Below are 15,545 nucleotides of genomic sequence, written 5' to 3' on the forward strand. Positions count from 1 at the left end.
TAGACCTCCTGCCTTGTTCCAGGACCAAAGAAGACTCAGCCAGCAGTCCTCAGTGACTATAGACCTCCTGCCTTGATCCAGGACCAAAGAAGACTCAGCCAGCAGTCCTCAGTGACTATAGACCTCCTGCCTTGATCCAGGACCAAAGAAGACTCAGCCAGCGGTCCTCAGTGACTATAGACCTCCTGCCTCGATCCAGGACCAAAGAAGACTCAGCCAGCAGTCCTCAGTGACTATAGACCTCCTGCCTTGATCCAGGACCAAAGAAGACTCAGCCAGCAGTCCTCAGTGACTATAGACCAGCAGCTATCAGGACCCCTTGCAGTTTGCTTATCGCCATGGAGATGGTGGATGATATTATCATTCACCTACTTGCTCCCATCTCCTCAGTAGGACAGATGCCTACAGCCTTCAACATCTACAACTAACTGGAACAAATACACGAGTCAAAACATCTAATTTCCCTTTGGGGTCAACAAAATGTTTATGAATTAAATTATTAATAAATCATGTTCATCTTTCATGAGACTCTGCTAGATATTAACCAACCCTTTTTGTTTCAGTGTTGGGAGATGGTTGCAAAGTGGTGCTTCCTGTCAAAGTGAGATAACAGCTGTAGCGTTTGTCTGACGCCTCGTTAACAGCTAGTTTGGTTGGCAGCTGTTTAATGAAGGTTATGGTCAAAGGAAGGAAAGATTGGAGGCCAATGTTGGGAACCGTTTACACCCTGTTAAGGTAATGAGGCACACGCACACAGAGAGACAGAGGACAGCACAGGATTTCATCAACCATGGACCACATGTCGACTTTAGTCATTTTAAAGCAGCAGTTGTAAAATGTTTTTATGGTAAATAAGCTGAAGCTGTAAACATGTCTGTAAACATGCCGACTATGTGGCGCATCTTAAAGGTTTTACAGGCTGCGGTCTAAAAGCAGCTGCTGTGCTGGAGAGCAGGCAGCTGAATGAGGTTCAGTTGAATACTTAATGTTCCTCTGGATATAGGTAATGATGCGTTGGGTCCAGCAATGGTTGCATGGTTCAAACCAGAACAACATTCTAGAAAACTGAACAATGTCAGCCATGCTGCTGAGGTTCCTCTGCATTCATAAAGTTAGAGTGGCTCAGGTTATCCTGAGCTATCTCTATAGTTCTGCTGCTATAGCCTTAGACTGCTGGAGGACATAGGGACCCCTTTTTCATCATTCTGCTTCAATCTATCTCTATTCTCCCACTCTGCAGAATCTTATATCAATCTCTAACGTTCTGCTCTCTCTGCTTTTTCTCATAGTCATTTCTTGCAGACAGGGAACTGGATAGTGATTCATAACCACTGCCATCCTGTGTTTTGGGTTTCAGAGTGGTGACAGCCATCCATCGCTCCTCGTGTGTCAAGTAGATGATTTACGACAAAGTGCCGGTTAAAAACTGAGACACATGACAAAAATGGCCGCAGAAATTCTCCTACCCAGTTCCTGAAAAAGTATTCTTAAATCTAAGAATAGATAAAGAATGACAGATGGATGATTAGTGGATGTAGATGGATGGATGAAAGATGATGAATGGATGATGCTTCTGTCTCCTTGAACCCCAGTGGGCCTCAGCAGATGGCCGCTCACACTGAGCCTGGTTCTGCTGGAGGTTTCTTCCTGTTCAAAGGGAGTTTTTCCTCTCCACTGTCGCTACAAGCATGCTTAGTGTGAGGGATTGCTGAAGAGTCAATGAGTCGATGCAATCAGCTGGTTTTCCTTAGATAGAAAACTTTGAATCAATCTGACTGGATGATCTGGTGAACTGGAAAGTGACCTGAGATGACATGATGTGAATTGGAGCTATAGAAATAAACTGAATAGAATTGAATAATGGACAAAGCTCACTGACCAGTGATGCTGCTGAGCTCTGAAATGTGGGACTATCTATCAAATATAATTTATAAATAAAATCTGTTTTGATTATTTAGAAGTTTTATTATTTTTTCAAGCATCTGTAATAAAAAGAAAATCAGGACGATTCGACTTGTTCATCACAGTTTAATTAACATCCTTATAACACAGGTTCCACTACATGTGATTTATACTTTTAAAGAATAAAAATCTGTTTGTGAATATTTTCCCCTAAAATATCCTAAATCCTTTTACTGAAGTGTTTCCTCATGCAGGCAGATTAACACTTTGGAAACAGGATTAGCTGCAGTTAGTGAGCTACAGGCGGAGCTAAAACGAACACTAAATAAACACGCAGGGTTAGCTTAGCATTAGCACAGGGATGCTTTCCTCTGGTGATCTCATCAACAGTGCAACGAGTGTTTCTCTATGTTAAAACAGTTTAAAGTAGAATCACCAAAGTGAAATGGTTAAAACCGAGTCTAGCTAAACCGCTGCAGCAGCAGTGACCCGACAATACTGCAATACGTACAGCTGCAACAATTAATAAATGGTTAGACAAGATAAAAAGGGTGGGGAGGTGAAATGCACGAAACCACAGAGTAAACACATGTTGACCAGTCACTCACTGGTACGGATCAGACTGGGAGAACTGGGCTGAAAGCTCCAGCATCAAAATCTAAAGTATAAATAGCCGATTGGACCAAAAGTTTTAGAAAGGATGGTGTAACATTTCTCACTGAGGCAGGACAGTAAAAACAACGGCTACCTGCTCATGATGCTAGCAGCTAATCAGAGCCAAGCCGTGAACTTTGACCTTCAATCCTGTAACGTCATCAGAAGTTGAACTAAACTGTGTTTTAGAATTCTTGTAACTTTCCCTGGTGGCTGAAACTGACTGAGGAAATGATTTCATCTAACGCCTCCTTTTCTCCTCCAGCTGATGAATGGAGGCGTTACGGCGGTTCGCTTGTAGCTTAGTGGTGGGAGCTGTTGGTGACGCCGGCTCACGCAGAAACACAGAGAAGTGATTACAGGACATGGAAGGCAAACAGGAGGCACACTGAGATTGTCCCAAACACAAAGTGCACTTATAGTCCAGTCACTTTACTACAGTATGAAGAAGAGAACCAGTTTCCCTTTAGAGACGGAGAAGGTGAACTTCCTGCTGGAGTGTTGATTGAGAGCGGCGGCTGGTTTAGAAGGAGCAGAGCTGCTGTCGCCCCCCTGGATCCGCTCTGCCCTGCGTATGAAGGGAACAGCAGCTCCAGCTGGACTCGGACCTTCTTCACGCGTCGGGGGCCAGGTACTCAGTAGTTGTGTGCAGGTCTCTCCTGTGGGTGTTCCCTACCAACAGGGCGGTTCAGGAAGAGGAGCGTCAGGCTTCGGAGCTCAGGGAGGTCCGCGTGGGGCTGGGGGGGAGGCGAGCCGCTGCGCTGTGCTCCGTGCGGAAACTGTAATCATACTGAAGCACAAAGACAGAAACATGATGTTCAATCAGAGCCCAGCTTTAGGAAAGCTCCCTTAGATGCTGCCACAGCGACCCCTGCTGGAGACAGCCTGTAACACAGGAACGGCTCTGCTGGATGCATCTGACCGGGTCTAGCAGAGAACGCTTCCCTGAGGAGCCGCAGGTCAAACCCTGAGCTTATTCCCTCTGAGCTGCGCTCCCAGACGCTCCTTCCTCTAAAACCAGCTGGGATAAAAGCTACAGCTGCAGCTCTATGCTGCTCCATGGATTTCCCTCACCTGGAACTTTACTGGAAGAAAAGTTCACCCCGCCCCCCCCCACGCATCGCTGCGCTTCTGTTGGATGAAATGAGGGGCATGTTTTAAATATATGAATGAACGATTGACTTCAAACCCTCACAGCCGGGGGGGGGGTTCCATTAGGCAATAGTAGACTGTTCCCCAGGGCCCCAGCTTCCTGGGGGCCATTTAACACTCTGTTTCCATGTATGGTTAATGCAACTATTCCTTATTTCTGCACATTAATTATGTTTTTGATAAAAATCCTTTGGCTAAAATGCCATCAGAACGCTGATAATATTAAGTGTGTCTCAGCCCCCCCCCCTTCAGTGTCCACCATATTGGATCAGTCCATTTGCTGCACATGTTCAGAAAGGTCCAAACAGACAGCAGCAAACCATTTGAAAACAAACCATGCAAAGAGCAGTGTTGCCAACTTAGCGCTTTAGTCGCTATATTTAGCCACTTTTCAGACCCCTCTAGCACTTTGATTTCTAAAAAGCTCCTAGCGCCAAATCTAGAGACTTTTTTCTGCTACTGGAGACTTTGGAGACAACATCTAAAAGCAGCGAACTCTGCTCTCCAGAGCGAGTAGATTGGTAACCCCGCCTCCTGCTCTCCTCTATCTTGTCTGCTGTCATGATTCATGCAGCTATTATTTCATCCAAATGAAAAATGGAGAACAGAGAAGCAGATCATGGCTTGTCTACAGTGAAAAGAAGGACTGGGTTATTTACTTTGGCCTTTTTGGAAACACAGGAAGGAGCAATCAGCTAAGTGAGCTTAGTGCTTGGAAAAAATCTTTCATTCCTTTAGAGACAGCATGAAAAGTCAGCTGAGTACAAAACATAGAGAGGAAAACAAGAAGAAAAGGGACAAGAAGAGAGGGACACAACCTAGAACAGAGAATGGATGTCCATTCTATTAACATTTCTACATCTGGAGAATGGGGCTGTTCTATGTCTTCTCAGAGGGGCCCCTGCCTGTCTTTGCCTTGGGCCCCATATTCCCTAAATCCGTCCCTGATCACAGCCAAACGTTTCTAAAAATCTAAACCATGGAAAGCTCAGGTTTGGGTTTCAATGAGCAGTAGAGTGAAGCACGGCATTAGCATGCTAACTAGAGCTTAGCATTGGACGTTAATCTGCTTCAGTTCTGGTAGATCAGCATGAACCTCAATGAAGAGGAGCAGTTTCTTCTACCTCACCTCTTTCTCGATCTCAGCCAGCGTCTTGATGGTGATGCCCATCAGATCCACCTGCTGCAGCTGAGAGCAAACAGACGGTTAGAGGAGGCCATTCTGATCCGTTAAGCTGAGAAAGCACCAACCAACACTCACATCAGAGGAGGCACAGGCAAACTTCTCCGAAATCATGAAAGGAACCCCGTCCATCGCTGAAAGACACATCATCCCAAAACGTTCACAGCATGAAAGACATGAATGTTTCCTAAGAGCTGAAGACCTCCTGGATGAAACCAGCTCCTGACCTGAGATGGCGTAAAGGTTGGAGTTCTGGTGCTCGTAGTCTGGCCTGGTGGCGTTCTTCCCTCTGAAGCTGGCGGGCAGCGTCATGGAGATGTGTCTGCAGAGGAAAGGGAGAACAGCGAGGAGAACCGTGACGCTCTGAGCACACGGCTGGAACCAAAGGCAGGTTTGGATCTCAAGGAGGTTCTGAGCAGCAGAAGGAGTCAAACCAGAACCGCCTGTTCTGGACCACGGTTCATCTGCTGGACCACGGTTCATCTGCTGGCCGTACTCCATCCAACCCTCAGGCGGCCATTTTTAACTTCCTACATATTCCCAGGCTGGTAGAACCGCAGAACCTCCCTGGGCCAACTGGACCATCCTGGGCCCAGACCAGACCAGACCTGTTCCTGTTGCCACATCTGATGGAGACTGAAGCAACAATGTTCTCAGAGAACTCGCCTCCTTCAGGGGACAAAGCCAGAACCCAAGATGGCCAATTGATAGGAGACGTTCCAGAGGACGTCCTGAAGACGTCCGTCTGACAGGAGAGGTTCCAGAGGACGTCCTGAAGACGTCCGTCTGACAGGAGACGTTCCACAGGACGTCCTGAAGACGTCCGTCTGAGAGGAGACATTCTGAGTTCCAGTCGCACTCCCAGATTCACTCTGGGTCCCTGAGCAAGACCCCTAACCCCACACTGCTCCCTGGGGGGCCCCCTGCTCCCCATAGATGCATTTCATTTCTCTGTAATGTGAAAGTGGAATGAGAATGAAAATTCTTCTTTCTTCATTTAGAAGTTCTGCTCAGAACTTTCTCTGGGTCCATCAGAGCAGAACCTGAGTTCTGGCCACACCTCAGCTGCTCTGATGCCACAGCTCTGGTCCCTGAGACCCTGAGGGGTCAGAGACCTGAGGGGTCAGAGACCCGAGACACTGAGGGGTCAGAGACCCGAGACACTGAGGGGTCAGAGACCTTAGGGGTCAGAGACCCGAGACACTGAGGGGTCAGAGACCTGAGGGGTCAGAGACCCGAGACCCTGAGGGGTCAGAGACCCGAGACACTGAGGGGTCAGAGACCCGAGACACTGAGGGGTTAGAGACCCGAGACACTGAGGGGTCAGAGACCTGAGGGGTCAGAGACCCGAGACACTGAGGGGTCAGAGACCCGAGACACTGAGGGGTCAGAGACCTTAGGGGTCAGAGACCCGAGACACTGAGGGGTCAGAGACCTGAGGGGTCAGAGACCCGAGACCCTGAGGGGTCAGAGACCCGAGACACTGAGGGGTCAGAGACCCGAGACACTGAGGGGTCAGAGACCCGAGACACTGAGGGGTCAGAGACCCGAGACACTGAGGGGTCAGAGACCTGAGACACTGAGGGGTCAGAGACCCGAGACCCTGAGGGGTCAGAGACCTGAGGGGTCAGAGACCTGAGACACTGAGGGGTTAGAGACCCGAGACACTGAGGGGTCAGAGACCTGAGGGGTCAGAGACCCGAGACACTGAGGGGTCAGAGACCCGAGACACTGAGGGGTCAGAGACCTGAGACACTGAGGGGTCAGAGACCTGAGACACTGAGGGGTCAGAGACCCGAGACCCTGAGGGGTCAGAGACCTGAGACACTGAGGGGTCAGAGACCTGAGACCCTGAGGGGTCAGAGACCTGAGGGGTCAGAGACCTGAGACACTGAGGGGTCAGAGACCTGAGGGGTCAGAGACCCGAGACACTGAGGGGTCAGAGACCCTGAGGGGTCAGAGACCCGAGACACTGAGGGGTCAGAGACCTGAGGGGTCAGAGACCCGAGACACTGAGGGGTCAGAGACCCGAGACACTGAGGGGTCAGAGACCTGAGACACTGAGGGGTCAGAGACCCGAGACCCTGAGGGGGTCAGAGACCTGAGACACTGAGGGGTCAGAGACCTGAGGGGTCAGAGACCCGAGACACTGAGGGGTCAGAGACCCGAGACCCTGAGGGGTCAGAGACCTGAGACACTGAGGGGTCAGAGACCTGAGACACTGAGGGGTCAGAGACCTGAGGGGTCAGAGACCTGAGACACTGAGGGGTCAGAGACCTGAGGGGTCAGAGACCCGAGACACTGAGGGGTCAGAGACCCGAGACACTGAGGGGTCAGAGACCTGAGGGGTCAGAGACCCGAGACACTGAGGGGTCAGAGACCCGAGACACTGAGGGGTCAGAGACCTGAGGGGTCAGAGACCCGAGACACTGAGGGGTCAGAGACCTGAGACCCTGAGGGGTCAGAGACCCGAGACACTGAGGGGTCAGAGACCCGAGACACTGAGGGGTCAGAGACCTGAGACACTGAGGGGTCAGAGACCTGAGGGGTCAGAGACCCGAGACACTGAGGGGTCAGAGACCCGAGACACTGAGGGGTTAGAGACCTGAGGGGTCAGAGACCCGAGACACTGAGGGGTCAGAGACCCGAGACACTGAGGGGTCAGAGACCTGAGGGGTCAGAGACCCGAGACACTGAGGGGTCAGAGACCTGAGACACTGAGGGGTCAGAGACCCGAGACCCTGAGGGGTCAGAGACCTGAGACACTGAGGGGTCAGAGACCTGAGACCCTGAGGGGTCAGAGACCTGAGGGGTCAGAGACCTGAGACACTGAGGGGTCAGAGACCTGAGGGGTCAGAGACCCGAGACACTGAGGGGTCAGAGACCTGAGGGGTCAGAGACCCGAGACACTGAGGGGTCAGAGACCCGAGACACTAAGGGGTCAGAGACCCTGAGGGGTCAGAGACCCGAGACACTGAGGGGTCAGAGACACTGAGGGGTCAGAGACCCGAGACACTGAGGGGTCAGAGACCCGAGACACTGAGGGGTCAGAGACCCGAGACCCTGAGGGGTCAGAGACCTGAGGGGTCAGAGACCCGAGACCCTGAGGGGTCAGAGACCTGAGGGGTCAGAGACCCGAGACCCTGAGGGGTCAGAGACCCGAGACACTGAGGGGTCAGAGACCTGAGGGGTCAGAGACCCGAGACACTGAGGGGTCAGAGACCTGAGGGGTCAGAGACCCGAGACACTGAGGGGTCAGAGACCTGAGACCCTGAGGGGTCAGAGACCTGAGACACTGAGGGGTCAGAGACCTGAGGGGTCAGAGACCTGAGACACTGAGGGGTCAGAGACCCGAGACACTGAGGGGTCAGAGACCCGAGACACTGAGGGGTCAGAGACACTGAGGGGTCAGAGACCCGAGACACTGAGGGGTCAGAGACCCTGAGGGGTCAGAGACCCGAGACACTGAGGGGTCAGAGACACTGAGGGGTCAGAGACCTGAGGGGTCAGAGACCCGAGACACTGAGGGGTCAGAGACCTGAGGGGTCAGAGACCCGAGACACTGAGGGGTCAGAGACCTGAGGGGTCAGAGACCCGAGACACTGAGGGGTCAGAGACCCGAGACACTGAGGGGTCAGAGACCTGAGGGGTCAGAGACCCGAGACACTGAGGGGTCAGAGACCTGAGGGGTCAGAGACCCGAGACACTGAGGGGTCAGAGACTCGAGACACTGAGGGGTCAGAGACCTGAGGGGTCAGAGACCCGAGACACTGAGGGGTCAGAGACCCGAGACACTGAGGGGTTAGAGACCCGAGACACTGAGGGGTCAGAGACCTGAGGGGTCAGAGACCCGAGACACTGAGGGGTCAGAGACCTGAGGGGTCAGAGACCCGAGACACTGAGGGGTCAGAGACCTGAGACCCTGAGGGGTCAGAGACCTGAGACACTGAGGGGTCAGAGACCCGAGACCCTGAGGGGTCAGAGACCCGAGACCCTGAGGGGTCAGAGACCCGAGACACTGAGGGGTCAGAGACCTGAGGGGTCAGAGACCCGAGACACTGAGGGGTTAGAGACCCGAGACACTGAGGGGTCAGAGACCTGAGGGGTCAGGGACCCGAGACACTGAGGGGTCAGAGACCTGAGGGGTCAGAGACCTGAGGGGTCAGAGACCCGAGACACTGAGGGGTCAGAGACCTGAGGGGTCAGAGACCCGAGACACTGAGGGGTCAGAGACTCGAGACACTGAGGGGTCAGAGACCTGAGGGGTCAGAGACCCGAGACACTGAGGGGTCAGAGACCTGAGGGGTCAGAGACCCGAGACACTGAGGGGTCAGAGACCTGAGGGGTCAGAGACCCGAGACACTGAGGGGTCAGAGACCCGAGACACTGAGGGGTCAGAGACCTGAGGGGTCAGAGACCCGAGACACTGAGGGGTCAGAGACCTGAGGGGTCAGAGACCCGAGACCCTGAGGGGTCAGAGACCCGAGACACTGAGGGGTCAGAGACTCGAGACACTGAGGGGTCAGAGACCTGAGGGGTCAGAGACCCGAGACACTGAGGGGTCAGAGACCCGAGACACTGAGGGGTTAGAGACCCGAGACACTGAGGGGTCAGAGACCTGAGGGGTCAGAGACCCGAGACACTGAGGGGTCAGAGACCCGAGACACTGAGGGGTCAGAGACCTGAGGGGTCAGAGACCCGTGACACTGAGGGGTCAGAGACCTGAGACACTGAGGGGTCAGAGACCTGAGGGGTCAGAGACCCGAGACACTGAGGGGTCAGAGACCTGAGACCCTGAGGGGTCAGAGACCTGAGACACTGAGGGGTCAGAGACCCGAGACCCTGAGGGGTCAGAGACCCGAGACCCTGAGGGGTCAGAGACCCGAGACACTGAGGGGTCAGAGACACTGAGGGGTCAGAGACCTGAGGGGTCAGAGACCTGAGACCTGAACTGAAGGACCAGTATGTCCTCCATCAGGATCATCTCAGCAACAGGAGGAGGAGCCTGTGGCTCCAGCTCTGCTCTGCCGTTCACCATTAGCAGTGTCTCAGCGTTGTTGCTGCATGCGGGCCGACTGATCAGTTACGTACTTGGGGAGAGGAGCCGCGGGGACGGGGACGGCGCATGAATTAGCGTTCTGGACATTGTTGGTGGTTGGTGCGTGGGTGGAGTCCTGAGCCCGAGGAACGGTCCCCATGCGGTACCAGATTCCCATGTTGTTCAGCTCCCTGCCAGCCAACAGAACAAAGAACAGGTTCAACTCAGACAGAGCTCAGCTTTAGCTGCTCTGGCCTAAAGCTCAGCTCACCCAATGAAGGTGTACTGAGGGGGGGCCTGCTTGGTGCGGCCCAGGATCCGGATGTCGCAGATGGCCGCCTCTGTAGAGTCTCTGGGGATGAACTTGATGCACAGCCGCCTCTTTCTGAAGGCCTGCTCCTCTGTGGAGACAGACAGGCTGAGAGGAGCCTCGAACACAGCAAGCAGATGAAGAAAAGCCAAACGGGTCCTGGAGCTCAGAGGCCTTTGGCTTTGGGCTGACTTACGAGTGTCCACCGTCTCCTGAATGGGGATGAAGCCCACCGGCAGGGTGTCCTTTATATCGATTAGCTTCATGTCTACAAGAACGTTGCCTAAATGGCTCTAGAACAGAGAAGCACATGAGATTAGAGCAGCAACCAACGAGCAGGAGGACAGAAACCACCACATTACTACGGACGCCATTAATTTAGTATTTGACATGAAAACCCTTCGTCAGGAACCACAACTCAGCTAGTTTTAGCTCCGCCCACTTTGGATCCAGTAAAAAGCTCCAGCCATCCTGTTACTAAGCCCAGCATGAATAAACTGACTGTCGCCATCTGCAGCCATAATAGCTGGGAAACAGCGGCCATTTCTCAATTCACAAGAACGCCAGTATGGAAGAAACCTCGCCATCAGAGCCAGCGGCCCTTCACACACAAGCAGAGAGAGGGGGGGCCGCCGCAGACGGGCCGACGTTAGCCCCCGGCCGCCGCAGACGGGCCGACGTTAGCCGCCGCAGACGGGCCGACGTTAGCCGCCGCAGACGGGCCGACGTTAGCCGCCGCAGACGGGCCGACGTTAGCCGCCGCAGACGGGCCGACGTTAGCCCCCGCAGACGGGCCGAAGTTAGCCGCCGCAGACGGGCCGACGTTAGCCGCCGCAGACGGGCCGAAGTTAGCCGCCGCAGACGGGCCGACGTTAGCCGCCGCAGACGGGCCGACGTTAGCCGCCGCAGACGGGCCGACGTTAGCCGCCGCAGACGGGCCGACGTTAGCCCCCGGCCGCCGCAGACGGGCCGACGTTAGCCGCCGCAGACGGGCCGACGTTAGCCCCCGGCCGCCGCAGACGGGCCGACGTTAGCCGCCGCAGACGGGCCGAAGTTAGCCGCCGCAGACGGGCCGACGTTAGCCGCCGCAGACGGGCCGACGTTAGCCGCCGCAGACGGGCCGACGTTAGCCGCCGCAGACGGGCCGACGTTAGCCCCCGGCCGCCGCAGACGGGCCGAAGTTAGGCCCCGGCCGCCGCAGACGGGCCGACGTTAGGCCTAACCTTGAAGCTGCTGCTGCTGCAGTGCATGCTGGGACAGCTGTCAGTCTGAAGAAAGGACCAGTCTGCTCTGATGCATGCTGGGTAAAGAGGGAGGGGCCAGAACAACATCCTGGGACTTTGTTCGTTCTTGGTCTGCTGTTCTTGTGAATTGGAACAATACTGGGGCTGAGGATGATGGTGTTCCACGAGGACACAGACTGAGAAACGGTGAACATTTCAGAGCCATTAAAGCAGCTTTTAGGATGTGAGATGAACCTGTCTGCTTCCAACAGCGTCGCCGCCAAGAACAATTAGAACCAACCTGCTGAGTTCAGTGTAAACTTTCACCAAATAAACACACCTGACAGGTAAATTAATCATTTTACTTTGCTGGTTTTCTCATCATTGATTCATTTTTAAATGCATTAAGTCTTTAAAGATCAGATCAGCCTCAGCTAACCTGCATCAGTGGAGCGTTTCTGAGGCTGCTGAACGGACTCACTCACATTTTCCTTGGAGAAAACTCTGGTGAAGCAGAGGTAGCGCGTCACCTTGGATTTGAACAGGCCATCCTTCCACAGGTCTGCATCCAGGCCATCCGTGGTTGTAGATATCTAGAGGAAGGAGACAAACAGGTTGGAAGCACAGGAATACTGACACACGCGACCTGAGGACGCTCCAAACCTGCGGAGGTCTGAGGGCCAACATGGCTACTAGGTTGGAAGCAAAAAGCTGATTTTCACTTTGTTTGCATATTAGAAATATGTCAGTAATTTACGGAGCGCCATCTCTCCTTCATGTTTACCACATCATATCCAGTGGGGGCCCTGTTCCTGGAAGCCACGACTCCAACGCCAGTGATGGGATCCATGGACATCTCCGGTAAAGCCTCTGAAAGGTCCCGCACCTCAGGCATCGCTGCAGAGCTCTGGAGGAAACACGCAGCAGAGGAAAGGAAAACCTCTAAAGCGACGGATGGAAGATGTTCCTGCTCCATCTGTAGGACTCAAGCTGGTCAACATCCACAGCAAAATAAGGATTTTAAAAGAAATCATGGAGGGTCTGAAATGTTCATGGGAGGTGTATGTCCACTGTAAGAGACATAATGTGAAAATAAAAATTCAGAAATCACAATCTATGATTTATTTAACTATTTATTTGTATGATTCAGCTGCAAGTATTTAAACACCTGAGAAAATCAAGTGTTAATATTTGGTCCTTTGTTTCCAGAGGGAAACGCTTCCTGTAGTTTTTCACCAGGTTTGCACTGCAGCAGGGATTTTGGCCCACTCCTCCACACAGATCTTCTCTAGATCAGTCAGCTTTCTGGGCTGTAGATCCCTTCATAGATTGGGTTTAGGTCTGGAGACTGGCTAGGCCACACCAGAACATAGATCTGCTTCTTCCAGAGCTGCTCCTTGGCTATCCTGGCTTATTGTGATGCTGGAAGACCCAGCCTCCCCCCATCTGCAATGCTCTAACTGAGGGGAGGAGGTTGTTCCCCAGAATCTGGCAATCATGGCTCCGGTCCTCCTCTCCTTAATACAGTGCAGTCACCCTGTCCCATGTCCAGAAAACACCCCAAAGCATGATGCTACCACCTCCGTGCTTCACAGTAGGGATGGTGTTATTCCTCCAAACAATTATTATGGAATTATGAGCAAAAAGTTCTATTTTGGTCTCATCTGATCACATGACTTTCTCCCATGACTCCTCTGGATCATCCAGATGCTCATTAGCTGCAGACGGCCTGACATGAGCTGCTTTAAGCAGGGGAACCTTCCATGCATGATATCAAACCGTGACGTCTTAGTGTGTTACCAACGGTAACCATGGAAACGGTGGTCCCAGCTCTTTCCAGGTCATTGACCAGCTCCTCCCGTGTAGTTCCGGACTGATCAGTGAGGCCCCACCAGGTGAGATCCTGCATAGAGCCCCAGTCTGAGGGAGACTGACTGTCATGTTGAGCTTCTTCCATTTTCTAATGAAGCTCCAACAGTGGAGCTTTTTTCACCCGTAGTCCTCTCCAGCCTTGTGGAGGTGGACAGTTTAGTCTCTAGTGTCTTTGGACAGCTATAATGTCTGGCTAGCTGTAGCAGCTGGCTAGCTCAAGTGCTAAGTCACCCGTCCTGTAAACAGGAGGACGGGGTTCCTTAGGCAATACCCTTCACACATTGGGGAGTGGTGGTCCAGGGGTTACGGCATAGAACTTGGAATCCTGAGTTCCAGCCCCACTCCCACAGGCTGTCATTCTGGGTCCCTGAGTAAGACCCTAACCCCACACTGCTCCCTGGACGCCCCACAATGGTAGCCGACTGCTCCCCGGTGGGATGGTTTTAATGCACTGTACTTGTGACAGTGTAATGAAAATAAAACAAAAAAAGACCCCTTAGGTCTTTGAGGATCAGAAATCTAGCTGATAAACAGCTGGATCATACAAATAAATGGTTTAACAAATCAGTTATTGTGATTTCTGGATTTTCTTTTTAGATTATGTCTCTGGGCATGGACCTACGATGACAATTCAGACCCTCCATGATTTCTAAGAGGGACAACTTTTAAAATAGCAGGGGGTTCAAATACTTATTTTATTATTTTACCGTCTAAAAGAGAAGACCCTTTAAAATGCTGCATAAAATATCAAAAACAACCAACAGTTGAATACAGGGCATGATTCTAATAATCACACTTTAATGTTTGACATCATCAAACTAGCTGGAATATGGAATAAAGAGAACAGAGCTTGGCTCTACTGTAACTCCACCTTTCTTATACGCAATCTAAAATACTCAGGTTATCCTGAGCTATCTCTTTAGTTCTGCTGCTATAGGCTTAGACTGCTGGAGGACATAGGGACCATTTTTCATCATTCTGCTTCATTCTATCTCAAATGCCGTCTCTACAAGCTCCTCCAGGATTGCAGGACGCGATCAGAATCTGACTGCAGTGTCTCTGAGAAGCTTCTGAGATGATGTGAATTAGAACAATAGAAAAAAAACTATAAAACTATAGAAATAAACTATAGAACTATAGACATAAACTATAGAACTATAGACATAAACTACAGAACTATAGAAATAAACTGAACTGAATAGAAAGTTTGTTTTTTATATATTAGGAGAAGAGCTGCTGTTTAAAGAAGCAGAAAATCAGAGCCAGTTCCTCAGAAAAAAATAATATGATCGTTTTTTTCTGCTTTAGCTGCTTTTAAAGCCTTATAATCAGTTTGGAGTTCCACCGGGGGAGGAGAAAACATTAGAAATGTTACAGAAAATAAATCAAACTGGAATCAAATCAGAGGATCTGAGCATTGATGATGTTAGCAGAGATCCTGCAGCTAAACATCCTCTGATTTACAATCATTTCTCTCCTGTTATGTTCGGAAATAAACCCCAAAGTTAACCTAGCTTCATTATTAAAAACATTTTATTTCACATACCAGGCGCTCCACTCCGTCTGAGGTCGATTGTTTTGGCCAAGAAGCTAACGGTTAGCTTCAGCTAACCACAGAACTAGCTATAGCTAGCTAGCAGCTAACATGTTAGGAGGAACGATCGATGGATTAATTCTAACCAACTAACCAGCCTGGTTAACCGCTGGTCGCCAACATTTACAACATTTCATTAAACTTCACTAACCAACCACAGCGCGAGCTTCCTGCTAGCTACAGGCTACCTAGCTTCAGGCTACTCACCCAGAGAGGGAGGGAGGGCTCTGATTACACTGATGTCTTCTTCTGTGGTTTTCCCCCACATCACTTCTGACAATGACTCCTTCAGGTAGGAGGTGTTCATCCTCAGAGAAGCTCCTAGCTCCTCTGAGAAGAAGTGCATCTGGGTTCACAGCCAGAAGAACCATAAGCAGGAGAACCTGCTGTAGGTGAACCATGAGCAGGAGAACCATGAGCAGGAGAACCTGCTGTAGGAGAACCATGAGCAGGAGAACCATGAGCAGGAGAACCTGCTGTAGGAGAACCATAAGCAGGAGAACCATGAGCAGGAGAACCTGCTGTAGGTGAACCATGAGCAGGAGAACCATGAGCAGGAGAACCTGCTGTAGGAGAACCATGAGCAGGAGAACCATGAGCAGGAGAACCTGCTGTAG

At 51.7% G+C, this 15,545-nt stretch overlaps 1 protein-coding gene across 2 annotated transcripts; it reads right to left on the reverse strand.

The window, feature by feature from the left end:
• Positions 1 to 3,098: 3,098 nt before the first annotated feature.
• On the reverse strand, positions 3,099 to 15,249 carry mvb12ba (multivesicular body subunit 12Ba). Of its 2 annotated transcripts, none has more exons than XM_038270866.1 (10): positions 15,136 to 15,249; positions 12,247 to 12,369; positions 11,948 to 12,055; positions 10,436 to 10,532; positions 10,201 to 10,330; positions 9,983 to 10,120; positions 5,119 to 5,213; positions 4,970 to 5,025; positions 4,838 to 4,897; positions 3,099 to 3,346 (listed from the first exon to the last, which is right to left on the reverse strand). In XM_038270866.1, exons 2-10 carry the CDS (start codon positions 12,355 to 12,357, stop codon positions 3,260 to 3,262), a joined length of 882 nt encoding a protein of 293 aa, XP_038126794.1. In that variant the 5' UTR covers positions 12,358 to 12,369; positions 15,136 to 15,249; the 3' UTR covers positions 3,099 to 3,259. The 2 variants fall into 2 exon arrangements, with proteins under 2 accessions (XP_038126794.1, XP_038126793.1); XM_038270865.1 differs by lacking the exon at positions 15,136 to 15,249 and adding an exon at positions 14,881 to 15,129.
• Between the last annotated feature and the right edge of the window lie 296 nt (positions 15,250 to 15,545).

Source organism: Cyprinodon tularosa, unplaced genomic scaffold, assembly GCF_016077235.1.
Source record: "Cyprinodon tularosa strain WSP-4 unplaced genomic scaffold, ASM1607723v1 ctg780, whole genome shotgun sequence".
NCBI classification, from domain to species: Eukaryota; Metazoa; Chordata; class Actinopteri; order Cyprinodontiformes; family Cyprinodontidae; genus Cyprinodon; species Cyprinodon tularosa.

Coding starts and splice junctions, on each gene's coding strand:
- mvb12ba (XM_038270866.1), bottom strand. CDS start 12,357: ATGCCTGAGGTGCGGGACCTTTCAGAGGCTTTACCGGAGATGTCCATG. Junction 10,121..10,200: donor CCTCAGTACACCTTCATTGG/GTGAGCTGAGCT, acceptor GTTGGCTGGCAG/GGAGCTGAACAACATGGGAA. Junction 4,898..4,969: donor TTGCCTGTGCCTCCTCTGAT/GTGAGTGTTGGT, acceptor GTTTGCTCTCAG/CTGCAGCAGGTGGATCTGAT.